General features: G+C 35.5%; 1 protein-coding gene across 2 annotated transcripts in view; it reads left to right on the forward strand.

Moving 5' to 3' along the window:
• Nucleotides 1-15965, forward strand: part of TRIM33 (tripartite motif containing 33) — a 128473-nt gene that overhangs the window by 92760 nt on the left and 19748 nt on the right. For both annotated transcript variants that reach the window (XM_051992963.1, XM_051992964.1), the window contains exons 9-12: nt 848-1122; nt 5173-5337; nt 5861-6061; nt 12179-12311. In XM_051992963.1, coding sequence (XP_051848923.1) covers nt 848-1122; nt 5173-5337; nt 5861-6061; nt 12179-12311 — 774 coding nt within the window. The remainder of the gene's footprint in view (nt 1-847; nt 1123-5172; nt 5338-5860; nt 6062-12178; nt 12312-15965) is intronic.

The following is a 15965-nucleotide window of genomic DNA, read 5'->3' on the forward strand; positions in this document are numbered from 1 at the left end:
TTTATACAGTTTTACAAATATCTTTTAATCCTCCTTCTGATAGAATCCCATAAATGTTTAGCTGAATATATAGGTATGCCAAGTTACTATCCAGAGGAAAGTGGTCATCGTAGAGACACTTGAGTAATATCCTTTTCTTTAAAAGTAAAACAGTAAAGCAAAAACAAAAAAAATTACTGGATTGAGAATAATCAAGTATTTGTAGAACCTATTGTATTCCAAATATGGTATTAAATGTTTATATTTTTTCACTTGATCAACCCGGTGTCCCTGGGATGTAAGTGCTATTATTAGTTGGGGACAGGTGGGATAGAGAGGTTATGGTTTTTCCCACAATCACCCAGCTAAGTTTGATGACTTTCTTAATTGTTTGAATGATTAGATAAAGTAACCCCAGTGGTCCTTTCCAGTTCTAAGATTCTAAGTAATTGAATTAAACAGTTATCAGCTAAGTGAAAGATATAGAAACATTGGCTATAGCACCTTTTTTCTTTTTTTTAAATTAAAGCTTTTTATTTACAAAACATATGCATGGGTAATTTTTTCAACATTGACCCTTGCAAAACCTGTTGTTTCAAATTTTTCCCTCCTTCTCCTAACTGGCAGATAGTCTAATACAATAACATCTCTTTATATCCTCAGAGAAAAGTTCCTTTGAAGTCATACAGGAGACATTTCTTCACTTGTCATCTCTTAGAGCTAGCCATGATTTCCCTTCTTTTTTCATTCTTTTCATCTACATCTAACCCTTCTATTGTTAACAACTCAGGACTGGGATGGGTAATGGAACAGGAGGGAGGTGTCATAGTTTGTTTCTATATAGAAACAATTTCTTTTAATTCCACAGGTAACTTAGTTATTGAGAGCAAACCAACCCCAGGTTATACACCTAATGTTGTAGTTGGACAAGTTCCTCCAGGCACAAACCACATAAGTAAAACACCTGGACAGATTAACCTAGCTCAGCTCCGCCTCCAGCACATGCAGCAGCAGGTTTATGCCCAGAAACACCAGCAGTTACAACAGATGAGGATGCAACAGCCACCAGCAGGAGCAGCTACTACAACAACACCACCCCAGCAACATCCTAGACAAGCAGCTCCTCAAATGTTGCAGCAGCAGGCAAGTATTAAAAGTTATTTTTCTCTCTGAAATGGTGAAATGATGAAGTAGATGTTTGAATGAAGGCCCATGTGCACCTGAGAGAGTGAGAGAGTGAGTGTGTGTGTGTCCCCTTCTAGCTCCTCCCTCACAGTCTTGGTAGTGTTAGACTTATTGATGTCATTTAATGGTTTTAGACAGTTGTAACTTAGAATTCCCAAGTAAGCTACAATCTTCAGTCTTTTCAGGAATAAGGATTATAAATTTGTGCTCTAATGCCCAATTCATAATATATTTAAGATGGAAGAATTTGTCATGTCAAGCAGGGGCTTCTAAACTTTTTCTACTTACAACAACTTTTTGCCTAAGAAATTTTTATGTGACCCTGAGCATATAAGTATATAAAATAGGTTTACAAATCAAACATTTGCTGACAATAAATCATAAAAAAAAGATTTTAAAACAGTTCTTTGGTATACATATAATTTTATCATTATTAAAGATAAAAGTAAATTTGTGTACTATTGAGGTGGATGTACTTGTTTATTTTTACATAAAATGTTAAATCTTGCTGAAATATTTGATATTCTTTACTGTTGCCAGATTTTTTCATGACCCACTCTACTTAGAGTTATGTTACCCATAGTTTAAGAAGCTTTGATGCAGAGAGTATTGGGCTGAGTTTTAGATCAAAGATGACTTTTAAGAGAGAGAGAAAAGATGAGAATGAGTGTGAATTAAAAAAAAAACCAACATGAAAAACTTATTTGCTTCCCCCCACCCCATGCCTTCTTCTGTTGAGAAAGAGTGTCAGCAAGATCTTTTTGTTAATTAAGAATTCTCTGGCAGTATAATGCATTATGAAAAAGCAAATACAATCTACATTGGCTGTGTACAAAATATTTTTCTCATTTTGCACTTTGAACCTTATTTTTCTATCAGAAGGTGTAGGTATTATGTTTCATATTAGTCCTGTGGAATCATATGTGGTGATTGTGCTGATCAGCATTCCTAAATCATTAGAAGTCTTCTTCTTTTTTTCTTTTTCTTTTTCTTTTATTATTTAAAATTATTATAAATTGCATAAATAAAATTGTATAAATTGTTATCTTAGTTCTGTTTATGTGATTTTGCATTAGTTCATTCAGGTCTTCCTATTCCTTTTGTCATTTCTTACAGCCCAATAATATTCCATCACAATTATGTACCATAACTTTTTTGACCATTCCCCAAGTGATAGGTACCCCCTCAATTTCCAATTCTTTGCCCCTACAGAAAATTCTTAAGAGTATGTTTTGCTTAGTATTATTTCGTCCTTTAAATCAACCCTTTGAGTACTTAAAATGTGTGAGATACCTGCTCTTTCCCCATACTCTTTTCCCCTTATTTGTATAGGCTTCTTCTTTTACTCTCCAGTTATGTTAGATAATTTTCCATTATTCTAAGAGCATCAAGAAGTAATAACTCCATCCCCAGCCCTTCTGTCTAATTAGACTTCTTCTAAGACCTCTAATGATAACAGGACTCAATGGGATTATGTGTCATCTCCCAGTATCAGAACTGAACAATTTAAGCTTGTTTAGTCTTTTACAGTTGTACATTTAATACATTTGTATTTTTATGTTTCTCTTGACTTTTATCTTTGTATTTCAAAATTTCTGCACTGTTCTATGTTTTTAGAGTTTGGGGGTTTTTTATTATTGTTTTTTATTTTTGTTTGTTTGTTTTTAATAAGGCATGCTTGAAAGTCCTTTGCTTCATTAAAGATCTTTTTTCCTCTGTACATTCACTTTTGCAAGGTTAAACTATTGCCTTTTAGGCTATTGTATTCTAAACTTTCTACTGCTTTGGAGGGGTAGCTTCTAAGTCCTGTGTGATTCTGACTGTTGTTTCTTGGTATTTCAGTTCTTTCTAATTGCTTTCATATTTTTTCCCCCTTGACTAGAACCTCTGGGTTTTAGCTATCATGTTCTGGGAAGTTTTCGTTTTGAGATTTCTTACAGGAGGTAGCTGAGGAATTCTTTGTATTCTTTTTTTTTTTTTTTTAATTTTTAATTCTTTGTATTTCTCCTAAAGTTTTAAAAGATCTGGACAGTGTTCTCTAAGGATTTCTTGAAGTATGTCTAGACTTTCTTTGTTATGATTTTCATATTTACACATTCTTTAATTATTTTTCTGTTATTTCTCCAGGTCATTTTTTTTCCTATGAAATGCCTTATATTTTCCTCTATTTTTTTTCAACCTTTTGACTTTTACTATTTCATGTTGTACAATGGGATCGTCTTCTCTTTGGTTCACTCTTGTTTTCACGGAGTTTGTTGCTTGGACAAGATTTTATACCACTTGTAGCAAACAACTAATTCTCTTTCTAACTATTTCCCCTTCATATTTCTTTTCTGATTTTTTCTTCTGGCACTCTCATTTCATTTAAAATCAATTGTAAGCTTCTTTCTCCTCTCTCTTCTTTGCTACTCCCCTTCCCCCAACTTGAACATTTCTTCCATGAATTCTCTTCAAATATCTGTGCCCAAGGTATGGTTTTTGGGGTTTTTTTTGGTGGTCTTTGTGTTTATTCTTTTATTTTTTTCCCCTAAATTTGCTTTTAGATTTTCTTCCTCTAGCTTGAGTATCCTTCTCATCTTTTTGTGTTGATATGGGAGGGTGCGGGTATGGAAGATGGACGTTTTTCTTCCAACCTACTTCCTGACTTTGGACTTTAGGGCCAGGGTTTGCATACTTCTGGAGGGAATGTTTGAGTTGATCTTGCATCCTTTCCCAGGAATTTTGAATGTAGTGTTTCCCAAGATCTCTAGATCTCTCAGTGGAACTTTCAGTGCTCCCAAAATTTATCTGATACTTCCTTCCTAGTCTAATCTCTGTAAGTTTGTGACCTGGATTTAGGGCTAAGCAACATAGCTATGGGCTTGCTGTGGTTAAAATTTCAATAGACTGCTGCTAAATCAGTCATTATCAACCATTTGGTCAGCTTTTCTGGTTCAGTGACAGAATTGTAGGTATCTCTCTGGTCTGGCATTTGTTTCCGTTATTCCTCTGCAAGCTTCATTGTTAAGCTATACACTAGAACTGAGATTCTGCTCTGCTCCTAGAATCAAAGCCATAAATTGTGGGGGTTTTGCTTATTTTGTTTTGTGTTTTTTGCATTTGTTTCTTGCTCTGTAGATACCCTTGAGCCCTTCATCGTTCTTGCCCTTGAAGTACTATTTTAGGTGTAGATCATTCTGCCTAGTATCTGTGACTATGAACTGGACAGTGAATTACAAAGCTGCCAGTTGGCACCTTTTAGCATCCTGCATGAGATTCAGATGCCCAGAAATAGTTCAGAGATCTGTGCTTTCTCAGGTGCAAATCTTTGATCCTTATTCAGGTCTTAGGAGTCTACAAAGCTCAGTGTAAGCTCCAGTGCAGCATTAGGCCTAGAATCCACAGGCTTCTTTCTCTATCTCTTCCCAAGACTGTAGAGTCAGGGGTGGGGGATTAAGAACAGGTGACTAAAATCCTTTATACTGATCTGCTGCCTTTGAGATTTTGACTTTTTAAAGTACAATAAGAAACCAATGTATTTAGAAACTAAATTCACTAAAATCCTCATTACCTAAAAGTTCAGAAGCCTTTTCAGCTCATTATACTATACTCTCCAAGAAGTCTTTCTCACACTAGTTAGGTGTCCCTTTTCTCCTACCCCATCACTTATAGCTCATTAATATATTCACGTGTATACCTTCTCTGATATGATTTAAGCTCCTTGTGGGCAAAGACTTTTTCTTTGTATGTGTATTCCCAGGACCTAATGTGATTCACAGAACATTTTAGACATGAATAAATGCTTATTGAATGATTGATAAAGCAGATTCATTTATTATCAAAATGAATATTTCAGTGTTTTAAAAGGACCATAAAACTAGAGTGGTGGTTTTTGATGTCTTTTTTTTTTTTTCACCTTTAATCTGTGCCAAGACATTCTTCCTGTTTTTGTTAAAAACCCATTTTCCTCTCCCAAATCAGAAGTATACATTAAAATATGGAGACTTATAAACACTGTTTTTCTGACAGCCACCACGATTAATCAGTGTGCAGACAATGCAGAGAGGAAACATGAATTGTGGAGCTTTCCAAGCCCACCAGATGAGGATGGCTCAGAATGCTGCTCGAATACCAGGGATACCTCGGCATAGTGGACCTCAGTATTCCATGATGCAGCCTCATCTCCAAAGACAAGTATGTCTATTATTATAATTATGACTTTTACTTTAGTGCTAAAAATGTTTATTTTTATAAAACAGTTTTTAAATAAATCAATGAACTTTGCAATTAATCTGTATTTTAAGTAATTTTCTTTCTTTTCATTGGGGACATAGTAACCAATTCTTCAAGTAAATGTTCTCTTTGTAAATGAAGAAAATGTTTCTTATGTGCTCATTATATCCTTATATTTCCTTTTCTGAGTTGCCTTCTCTAAATAGGCCCACCTAAATTTTAGAACTTCCATTTCTAAAACTTTTAAGTTGCAGATGAGTCACTCATCTGCAACAGTGGAGGAAAGTTTCCCACCCAAAAAATTCCTAAACTAATAAAAACACAAATCTAGACACCCTCTCTCCACAAAGAGAAAAAAAGAAAAAAGTCTAATTGTCCTAACAATCACTACTCTGTGTTGGAATTTTTGTGTACATGATTAGAATTAAGATAGATTGTTAAATATTCAATTCAATAGTAATGGTAATATCTTTCTTCCTAACAGCATTCTAACCCAGGACATGCCGGGCCTTTTCCTGTTGTATCTGTACATAATACCACGATCAACCCAACCAGTCCCACTACAGCCACCATGGCAAATGCTAATCGTGGTCCTACCAGCCCTTCTGTTACAGCAATAGAGCTTATTCCCTCTGTAACCAATCCAGAGAATTTACCATCTCTTCCAGACATCCCACCAATACAGGTTTGTGTACTGTAAGATTAAAAAAGTTTTAGTAGTTGAATGAAGCAGATCTTTAGATTTCCCTTATTCCAGTTAAGTGAAATTCCTGGGTCTATGTATGAATATGTAAATCAGAAATGTTACTAATGTCACTTCATTAGTCCCTTTGATCATTGTTTTAAACTCACAAGCAGATGCCCATGGTACAAATCATACTTTTGCAGAAATTAATTAGTAGCTTGAAAGAAAAGTAAGCTGTAACAATAGTCCAGCTCTTCAAATCTTATTCCATTTTCCAAGAGAAATTTTATTGTAAGAACAGCAAAACATACTCATAATGTAGCCAGTATCATTAACAACAAAAAGTAAGTACCTATTTTGTTCATAGCAAAGCTTGCTTTCCACAAGAAAAAAAGAAGTTGACAAGGACTAAGTCTGGAATGGAAATAAGGAGAGACTCTAAAATTGGGGATTGGTAAATACAAAATTTAAGGCCCTTTGAGGGGAGGAGAGTAAGTAGGGCAGGATATTGCCTGGAAGCCTCTGAGGATAAGTATTTAACACTGTAAAATCATCCTATCTAGCCTTCATTGTCCATCTATTTATGATGTGGATTCAGTTCACTAAGTAGATGTTAGTTTATCTCCTAAGTAGACAAAATATGCGCACAGATGACAGTAATTCTCATCGGAGAGTTTTAAAGTAGTATGTGGCCTCTTGGAGAGAACAGAAGGAGTTTAACAGCTTTGTTAGGGAGATTAGGAAAGGCTTCATAGAGAAATATCCTTTGTGGACTTGTAAGGACGTGTCGGAATTCAGGAGTCAAAGAGGGTATAAAGGAAAACCTTGCTTTCATAGACAGCTGAATGAACAAAGACATGAAAACTGAAGAGCCAACACTCTGTTGGAAGCAAAGAAGGTAGCCATCGTCTGCCTGAAGAGGAGTAACCTGAGAGACACTGGAGGCTGAGGGGGGCCCGGAGGCCGAGCCTGTTCCTTGAGCTCTCAGGTGGCATTGCTGAACTGCTGGTGCTTGTGGCCAGAGAGCGACATCACCACAACACACCTGAGAGGCCACCTGTGGCAGAACTGGCATGCTCTTTAGTGACGCAGTTGTGTAAAGCCTTCCACAAACTTGTGTTTGTTTTAGACATGTGGCTCGGGAGCTAGGGTGAAGCAGAAGTGGTAAAATAGGGAGCGGGGCAGCCTCTTAGCTCAGGGAACTCTTCTACTCTGCTGTTGGAGAGCCCAAGGCTGGTGCAGTTTTGATTTTAGGGGTTCTGCATCACAGTGGGACTAAAACTGGCTTGATGTCCACCCTGTTTGGCGACAATTCCATTTTCATTCACTACCTTCGTAAGCATCTGCTGTATTCTATGCACTGAGCTTAGTGCACTGTTATTGGATTTGGGGAGGGGCTGTGAGGCAGCTTAAAAGAAAGCATCCCTGGCCCAGATTGGAAACAGGTAAAAACTTTGAGACAGAATTAATAGAGCTTGGTTAATAATTGAATGTGTTTGCTGCGGAAAGAGTCAATGATGATAGTAATAACTGTTGACATTTATGTAGCACTTGAAGATTCACAAAGTGCTTTACATCCATCATCTCATTTGATCCCCATGAGTACCCTGCAGGATATATACTAAGGCAGGATTATCCCCACTTGTTTATATCTGTGGAAAGTGGGCTCAGGCAATCCAAGTGATTTGTCCAAGGTCTTGTAACAGGTAAATGTCTTGAGTTAGTTTTCAAACTCAGGTCTCTTCTGACCCCAAGTCATATTTTCCCCCTAGTTATAATATCTTAGGCATAAGATAGCGGCAGAACCATGAACATGGAAAACGGTGTCACTAAAGTGAAATCAATAGCAGCAGCCAGGTTTAGGGGAAAAGATGGTAACTTGGTTCTATGCATGTTGAATTTTAAGTGTCAGTGAAGGTTTCCATGGCCTGAAAGGCAGAAATATATAGGTCTTTAGTCCATTAACAGACATCTGAATTTCTAGGAGGCCTACTGTTGAAAGAGAGAAGACCCTTGGGGCATAGCCACATTAAATTATCTCAAGAAAGAGGCTAAACCATCAAAGAAATAGAAGAGTTAGAATAGTAGATATAGAGCCCCTTTAATCAAGAAAAGAAAAAAATTTAAAAGAGGAATGCTAAGAGTTCATGGAGGAAAAAAAGAGGTATTTGTTGATTGTGTTTGGCAACTTTTGATGACACAGTTTCAGTATTGAGAGGAGAAAGCCAAATAATAGGTTTTAAGAAAATTGAGGGAGCTAATGTAGAGCACCATTTAAAGTGGAAGAAACAGGTAGGACTGTGGCAGAATAAGGTAGAAAGACCTAATTAAGTAAGGAGCTTTTTTTTTTTTAAGTAAATTTTTATCTTTATTATCTTCATTTTCCAAATAAAAAAGAGACAGAAAAATAATTTAGCAAAACTTTCCAGCATATCAGAAAAGAGTTTATTTTAGCTTTATAGTCTTCCAGACACATTGTCCCCTCACTCCTGAAACAAAGCAAGGGAAAATTCTGGTGAAGCTTTTATAAATCTGATTTCTCAGGTCTGAGTACTTATAGATATCAGTGAGGGGTTGACCGTGCTGGTCCTAGAAGAGGCAAGAATTAAGAGGGCTAACGGGGCCTGGAAAGTGATTAATGTCAGAGAGCAATAGACATATTTCTTCTTGCTGACTGGAGAGAAATCAAAGTGGTTGGGGAAAACTGAGGTAGCTTATGATGTGACCTAGGTCTGTAAGCAAAAAGAATAAAGAGTTGGAACAATTATGAGGAATGAGATAATAGGGAGTTCATAACAGCATCAATAATCCCAGCTAAAGTTTATTTTTATAGATAAAACATTCAGTAGTTGGTAAAAATCACTTTTAAAGAGGTTTGTTGTATGTATACCTGTGGTTACTGAGTGGGCAAGGAATATACAGAAAAATGAAGTATTTACTCGTGAATCATTTGCTTTTCTTTTTCTTTTTCTTTTCTTTTTCTTTCTTTCTTTTTTTTTTTTTTTTTTTTTTTTTTTTTTTTTGCATTAAATTTAATTCTAAGGCAACTTGCCCATCACTTAGTCTACTTTCAGGTAACTTTTACATAATGCTGCCCATTCATACTCAAGGATAAGTGGACTATAAAAGGTTCATTATTGCTTCCCCTTTATTACTTCAAATAGTTGAGTGCCTCAACTAAAAAAAAAATAGGGAATTTAGTTCTATGAAGATTCTTAGATATAACAGTTTAAGACAAAATTCTCTGTATACTGTGATGATATCACAGATTCTAAATGAAAAATGCACAAAGAGATAGTTAGTATGATGAATGTAAAGTTTGCCTTGGAGTTAAGAAGACCTGTTTAAATTCTCCCTCTCACCATGTTATTTCTGTGGCCCATGAACCGCCCCCCCCCCCCCCCCCCCCCCATTTTGTCTTCTCAGTACCAGAGGAAAGACTGTAAATTGTAGGTAAATTCCCTAACCCTATATAGAGAGTTTTTTCTATAATAAGAAAATAGGTCCAAGACTCCTTTGTCTAATCAGGAAAGGTGTTTTAAAAATTTTTTGTGCTTGAAACTATAAAAGGAGTTGGTTTTTTTTTCTTTTTGACACCAAAATTGTATTTGTTATTAAATGTTTAATAAACCAAAACCAAGGTTATCCAGTTAGCCAAAAAGCTAACATAGAAACACCCCTTCCCTCCCCCCCCCCCATTTTTTTTTTAACAAGGAATGATTTTGTTCCTAGTTGCACACCCTTCCTGCCTGTCTGAAGCGCCTTTAGCCCCCCTTTCCATTCTCTTTGCTTTCTTTATTTTCTTAAACAGTTATTGACATTGTATACGTATAGTACTACTTAACACTCTGCATCACCTTATATAGGTCTTTCTACATTTCCTTAGATAAAGATTTCATATTTGTCATTTTTTGGTTACCATTTTATTCCATTCCATTAATAGGCCATAGTTTATTCAGCCACTCTCCAATTGTTAAATACATAGGTATCTTCCAGTTTGTTTTTCCTATTAAATATGGAGCATTTATGAATATTTTTGATCAGATAGGTTATTACTTTTACTGTCTTAAAATTTTTTTATAACCTATTTCATTTTCAAACCAATCTCCCATATAGGAGACAGTTGAGATGAGAGGTCTTGGAATTAAAGAGAAAAGTCAGGAATGATCAGGTTGGCTCCATATCATTCCGTCAGTGAGTTGAAGTTATTAAAATATAAATAGCCTTGTAAAAATAATTTTGATGAATCACAAGGAACAGAACCATGAGTTACTATGAAAAGCTAAAATGGTTTGGGACATGCATGTGTCCCTAATTTTTTTTTTCTTTTTCCAATTGAATTTTATTTTATTTTCAGGTCTGAATTCTCTCCCTCTCACCTCCCACTTTTCCCCCCATCCCCCTTGAGAAAGCAAGAAAAACAAAACCCGTTACAAACACGTATAGCCAAGCAAAACAAATTCCCGCATTGGCCATGTCAAAAACAAAACAAAACATAAGCCTCAGTCTGCACTCTGAGTCCATCACCTCTCTAACTGGAGGTGGGTAGCATGTTTCATCATGAGTCCTCTGGAATTATAGTTGGTCATTGTGTTGATTAGAATACTTAAGTCTTTCAAAGTTGTTGTCTTTACAATATTGTTGTTACTGTGTAAATTGTTCTCCTGGTTCTGCTCACTTCACTTTGCATCAGTTCATATAAACCTTCCCAGTTTTTCTGAAACCATCCCTTTCTTCCTTTCTTACAGCACAAAGGTATTCCATAACACTCATATCATAACTTGTTCAGCTATTCTTCATTTGCTATGCACTTCTCAATTTTCAGTTGTTACCCCAAAAAGAATTGCCATAGATATTTTGTAAATATGGGTCATTTTACTCTTACTTAAAAATCTCTTTGGAGAACAGAACTCATAGCAGAATCTCTGGGTCAAAGAGTATATACAAATGAACGTTTTTGAGATACACTTCCAAATTGTTCTCCAGAATGGCTGGACTAGTTTCTGGCTCCAACAACAGTACATTAATGTACCTGTTTTCCTACAGCCTGCAGGAAGGAATATAACAAATGGAAATAAGGAAGCCATTTCAGGCGTAAGAACTGGTGTGATCTAAAGACCTAAGGAGTGAGTTAGCTCACTTGAACAGGTGAAAAATGGTGATTTTTACAATGAGGAGCATGCAATGAGTTAAATGAGAAATCATTGTTATCCTGCAGTTTTTAAACATGATCAAGTTTGCTCTTAAGTGGTGATAGATTCATTTTTAAAAAAAATACTGGGATAAATATAAAAATAATGGGGTGAACTAAATGGAGTGTTTTAATATTTAACTTGAATGTTGAAAATTTTAATGTATTTAGTTTTAATTGTAGCTGTTGAGTAAATAATGAAGAGTATCTTTCACATTGCCTCACTAATGAAAATAGTATCTTATTAGTCACATTGGGACTTTCAAATGATTTTTTTTTTCCCTGTGGACTTATGATGTCATCTTTGTAGGGAATTCCAGCTGGGAAACTTCCTTTGGGAATGTAAATCAGCACCTTCTCTGGGAAGTTAAGTTAACCTGAGAGGTTAAGGGATTTAGACTCAAACCCAGCCCATGACTCTGAGACTAATTTTGGTGAGCTACAGAGGCAGCAACATGTAACTTGTGTACACACACATACACAAACCCCATCACTTCATCAAAAATAATGTCTAATGATGTTTGGGGTGCAAAAATTGTCATGTAATTTGTGTACACACACAGACCATCACTTCATCAGAAATAATGTCTAATGATGTTTGGGGTACAAAAATTGTCCCTTAACCTCCCAGAGAATAAGAACACTTCTTTTTCTGATCATTGACTGAAACATGAAATGGTTTTTATTATGATTAACTTTAAACATTTTATTCATTTCAGCATTTAATTGCAGATTAATGGTAGAAAAATTCACAAAATGAAAAATAAGTGAGGAAACATGGGTCTTTGTTAGCTCTAATTCTTGTCATCTTGCTTGTCCTTCAATTTTTTTGTAGAGTAAAATATTTCTAATTATAAACTGCTAAATTGTTGAATTTAGGGGTTTTTTCTCTGCCTAGATAAAATTCTGTCTTTTTTTCTTTTTAGTTGGAAGATGCTGGTTCAAGTAGTTTAGATAATCTTCTAAGTAGATATATCTCAGGCAGTCACCTACCCCCACAGCCTACAAGTACTATGAATCCCTCTCCAGGACCCTCTGCCCTCTCACCAGGATCATCAGGTAAAATGAACAGGGATTGCTTATAATATTTAACTTTGATCTTGAAACAAGCATATATCTTTAAATATTGTACATTATTTTTGCCTTCCCTTCCTCCTTCCTTTCTTTACTCCCTCCCTTTTACTTTGAATACTTTTCACACATTTGGTAATAATATTAACAATTCATTATCCTAGGAGTATACTGGTTAATGTTCAGAATTTAAGAAGTGCTGTTATTTTCCCTGGGTTTTATTATTGTCTTCAGTTCCAGTTAAAAGATTGTTTTTAACTTCTTCTGTTTTCATAATGTGGAGAAGAAACTAGAAAAATGAATCTTCTTCAAGACAATTTTATATCATTTCTGAAAAAGTGCTTTAATAAATAGTAGTTAAAGGGAAGAATAAAAATTAGGAAATAACATTTATTTTAAAAATTGATGTTTTTAAGAAAAAGACTTTAGTTTTGCTGTTTACATGAATGTTTTCTGTAGTGACACAATATTGGATGGTTCACCTAAGTCATAAAACTTGAATTTGTACTGTATTTAACAACAGCTTCTTTGGCATTTAATGCAAGCTGCTATTATTATATAGTTTGGCTTAAATTAAAAATGGGCAGAAGGTGGAAGCAAGACTAGGTGACAGAAAAATTAATTTAAGAACGGAGCACAGTTCTATAAAGGTGATATAAGAGATGCTTCAGCCCCAGGTGAGCTGATCCTGGTGAAGGAAATGGAAGATGATCGACAAGGGTTTTTAAAAAATGTATTGAAAAAAGATAGGACCTTTATTTGGGGTGGGTAGGAACATAAGTACAATAGAGAAGGCAGAACTACTCAAATTATTTTGTTTCTTTTCTTCTGAAAAGGAGAGTGATCACCGAAATGGCTAAGTTATAGAAAAGTCTAACAAGGGATTGATAGCCAGGATGCATAAGGAGATTGGAAGAGACCCCCCTCTAACTGCCCAGATTGAACCATCAGGTCCTTTTGGTATTGCCCAAGATGATTACATACTCACTTTTAATACTATTTGAAAGATCATGGAAGACAGCAAAGGTATCAGAGGATTGGATAAGGGCAAATGTCCTGATTTTTAGAAATAGGATGTCAGGGATAAGTGTACCCATTATATAGGTCAGTGAACTCAACTTCCATTTCTGGGAAAATTCTAAAAAGGATATTTAATAAGGTAGCTGGTGAATGAATATGAATATCTGGAAAGGAAGAGCTGATTACAGTAAACCAACATGGCTTCATTAGAAAGCAGACTAATCTCATTTCCTTTTTTTGATAAGATTACTTAACTAATAAGTTGAGGGCTACAGATCTTATTTTATTGTATTTTAACAAGTCTATTATTGAGGAGAGGGACATTTAGATGGCACAGTGGAGAGAGTGCCAGGCCTAGAGTCAGGAAGTCTTATCTTCCCAAGATCAAATCTGGCCTCAAATACTTACTAGCTGTGTGATCTCAGGCAAGTCCATTCCTGCTTCTTGCCTCAGTTTCCTCATCTGTAAATAAGCTAAAGAAGGAGATTAGAAAACTACCCTAGTATCTTTGTCAAGAAAACCCCAAGAGAGTCACACACTATTGAACAACTACTTTCTTATAAAGAAGATATATAGATATTATCAGATGGGGGTTCACACCAGTTCTGAAAAAATCTGGGGGTTTTAATGGATTGCAAGCTCATTATTAGCAGAATGATATATCTGTGAAAAAATGATTGAGATATTGGGCTTCATTAAGAGGACAACAAGAATAGGGAGTTGATAATCTCACTGTATACTGTCTTTGAGAGACTTCCTTTGGAACATGATGTTCAGTTAATGGGCACTACTGTTTAAGAAGAACCTTGATAACCTGGTACATGTTGAGAGAAGGGCAATCTGGATACAATAACAAACAGTGCTTAGATTTTACCAAGATAGTTGATGAAATCTGGCCTGCCATTTTTCTATATCGATTTTAGAGAGGTGGACTTAGATCACAGTATAGAGTTTGGTGGCTTTGGAACTGCTAAAATGATTCTCTGATCGCTAGAGGGTTGATGTCAAGTTGGAGAAGTGTCTCTAGGGGAGTGTCTCTGTTCTTTTAGGCTTTTTTTTTTTTTTTTTTAATCAGTGACTGGAATGGAAAAGAAAAGGAAAAAAGATCATGGGAAGCACACTGGTAAATGGCAGATGACATGAAACTCGGAGAGATAGCTAAAAATGTCAGGATCCTAAATCTCACTAATCAGCTGGTTGAACCTGTTACCAAATAAGAATGTCTCGCTTGTTTACCCAAGAACTGTTCTTGTCTTTTTCAGACAGAACATCCCAAGTTTGCTATCCTGATCATCTTTCTCTGGGCAAGCTAAAAAAAATTAGATGAAATTTAATTTGAATAAATGTAAATTTCTAAATATGGGCTTCAAAAAAAATGTTCTCGTATAGAATAGGGAAGTATAAACAGATTTTGTGTAAAGTAGCTGGGGGCTTATATGTTTATTATGAGGCTCCCTTTTGGTTTTAGATAGAAAATGCAGATTCTTTAGTTTGGTATTAGGTCCTTCATAGTTTTACTCCATTTTGTCTTTTTGTACTTATTTCATAATTCTTTCCTTCATACATACTGTACGGTGGCCAGACTGGCTTACTTAACAGTTCCTTAGAGTCAATGTCTTTTAAAAGATACTGACAGAAAGCAGTCTTTCTCTCATGTTCTTTCTTTCTAGCATTTAGAATCTTTGTCTTTTAAAGTTGTGCTCAAACACCTATCTCCTACAAGGCTTTTCTTGATCTTCCATAATTATTTGTGCTTTCTTCCTTCTAAAATAGTTTTATTTTTGTCTGTTTACTATTTACATCTTGTATTTCTCCTGCCCTCAAAATGTAAAGTCTTTGATGGCAGGTTTTGGTTTTGTTTTTTTTAAGGGAAGAGAGAGTTTCTAGCCCTAGTACCTTGCACATAGGTTTATGTGTGGTTTGTTGAAATTAGTGTGACATGACAGGACTAAAAGTTCAGGAAAGGCATAATGTTGGTTGTTGTTTTTCTTTTTAATTTTTAATAGCTTTTTATTTACAAGTTATATGCATGGGTAATTTTACAGCATTGACAATTGCCAAACCTTTTGTTCCAATTTTTCCCTTCCTTTCCCCCATCCTCTCCCCAGATGGCAGGATGACCAATACATGTTAAATATGTTAAAGTATAAATTAAATACGAAATATGTATACATGTCCAAACCGTCATTTTGCCATACAAAAAGAATCGGACTCTAAAATATTGTACAATTAGCCTGTGAAGGAAATAAAAAATGCAGGCGGGCAAAAATATAGGGATTGGGAATTCAATGTAATGGTTCTTAGTCATCTCCCAGAGTTCTTTTGCTGGGTGTAGCTGGTTCAGTTCATTACTGCTCCATTGGAACTGATTTGGTTCATCTCATTGCTGAAGATGTCCAGGTCCATCAGAATTGATCATCATATGGTATTGTTGCTGAAGTATATAATCATTTCCTGGTCCTGCTCACTTCACTCAGCATCAGTTCGTGTAAGTCTCTCCAGGCCTTTCTGAAATCCTCCTGCTGGTCATTTCTTACCGAACAATAAAATTCCATAACATTTATATACCACAATTTATTCAGCCATTTCTCCAATTGATGGGCATCTAGTCAGTTTCCAGTT

This window comes from Antechinus flavipes, chromosome 4, assembly GCF_016432865.1.
Source record: "Antechinus flavipes isolate AdamAnt ecotype Samford, QLD, Australia chromosome 4, AdamAnt_v2, whole genome shotgun sequence".
In the NCBI taxonomy this organism is placed as follows: domain Eukaryota; kingdom Metazoa; phylum Chordata; class Mammalia; order Dasyuromorphia; family Dasyuridae; genus Antechinus; species Antechinus flavipes.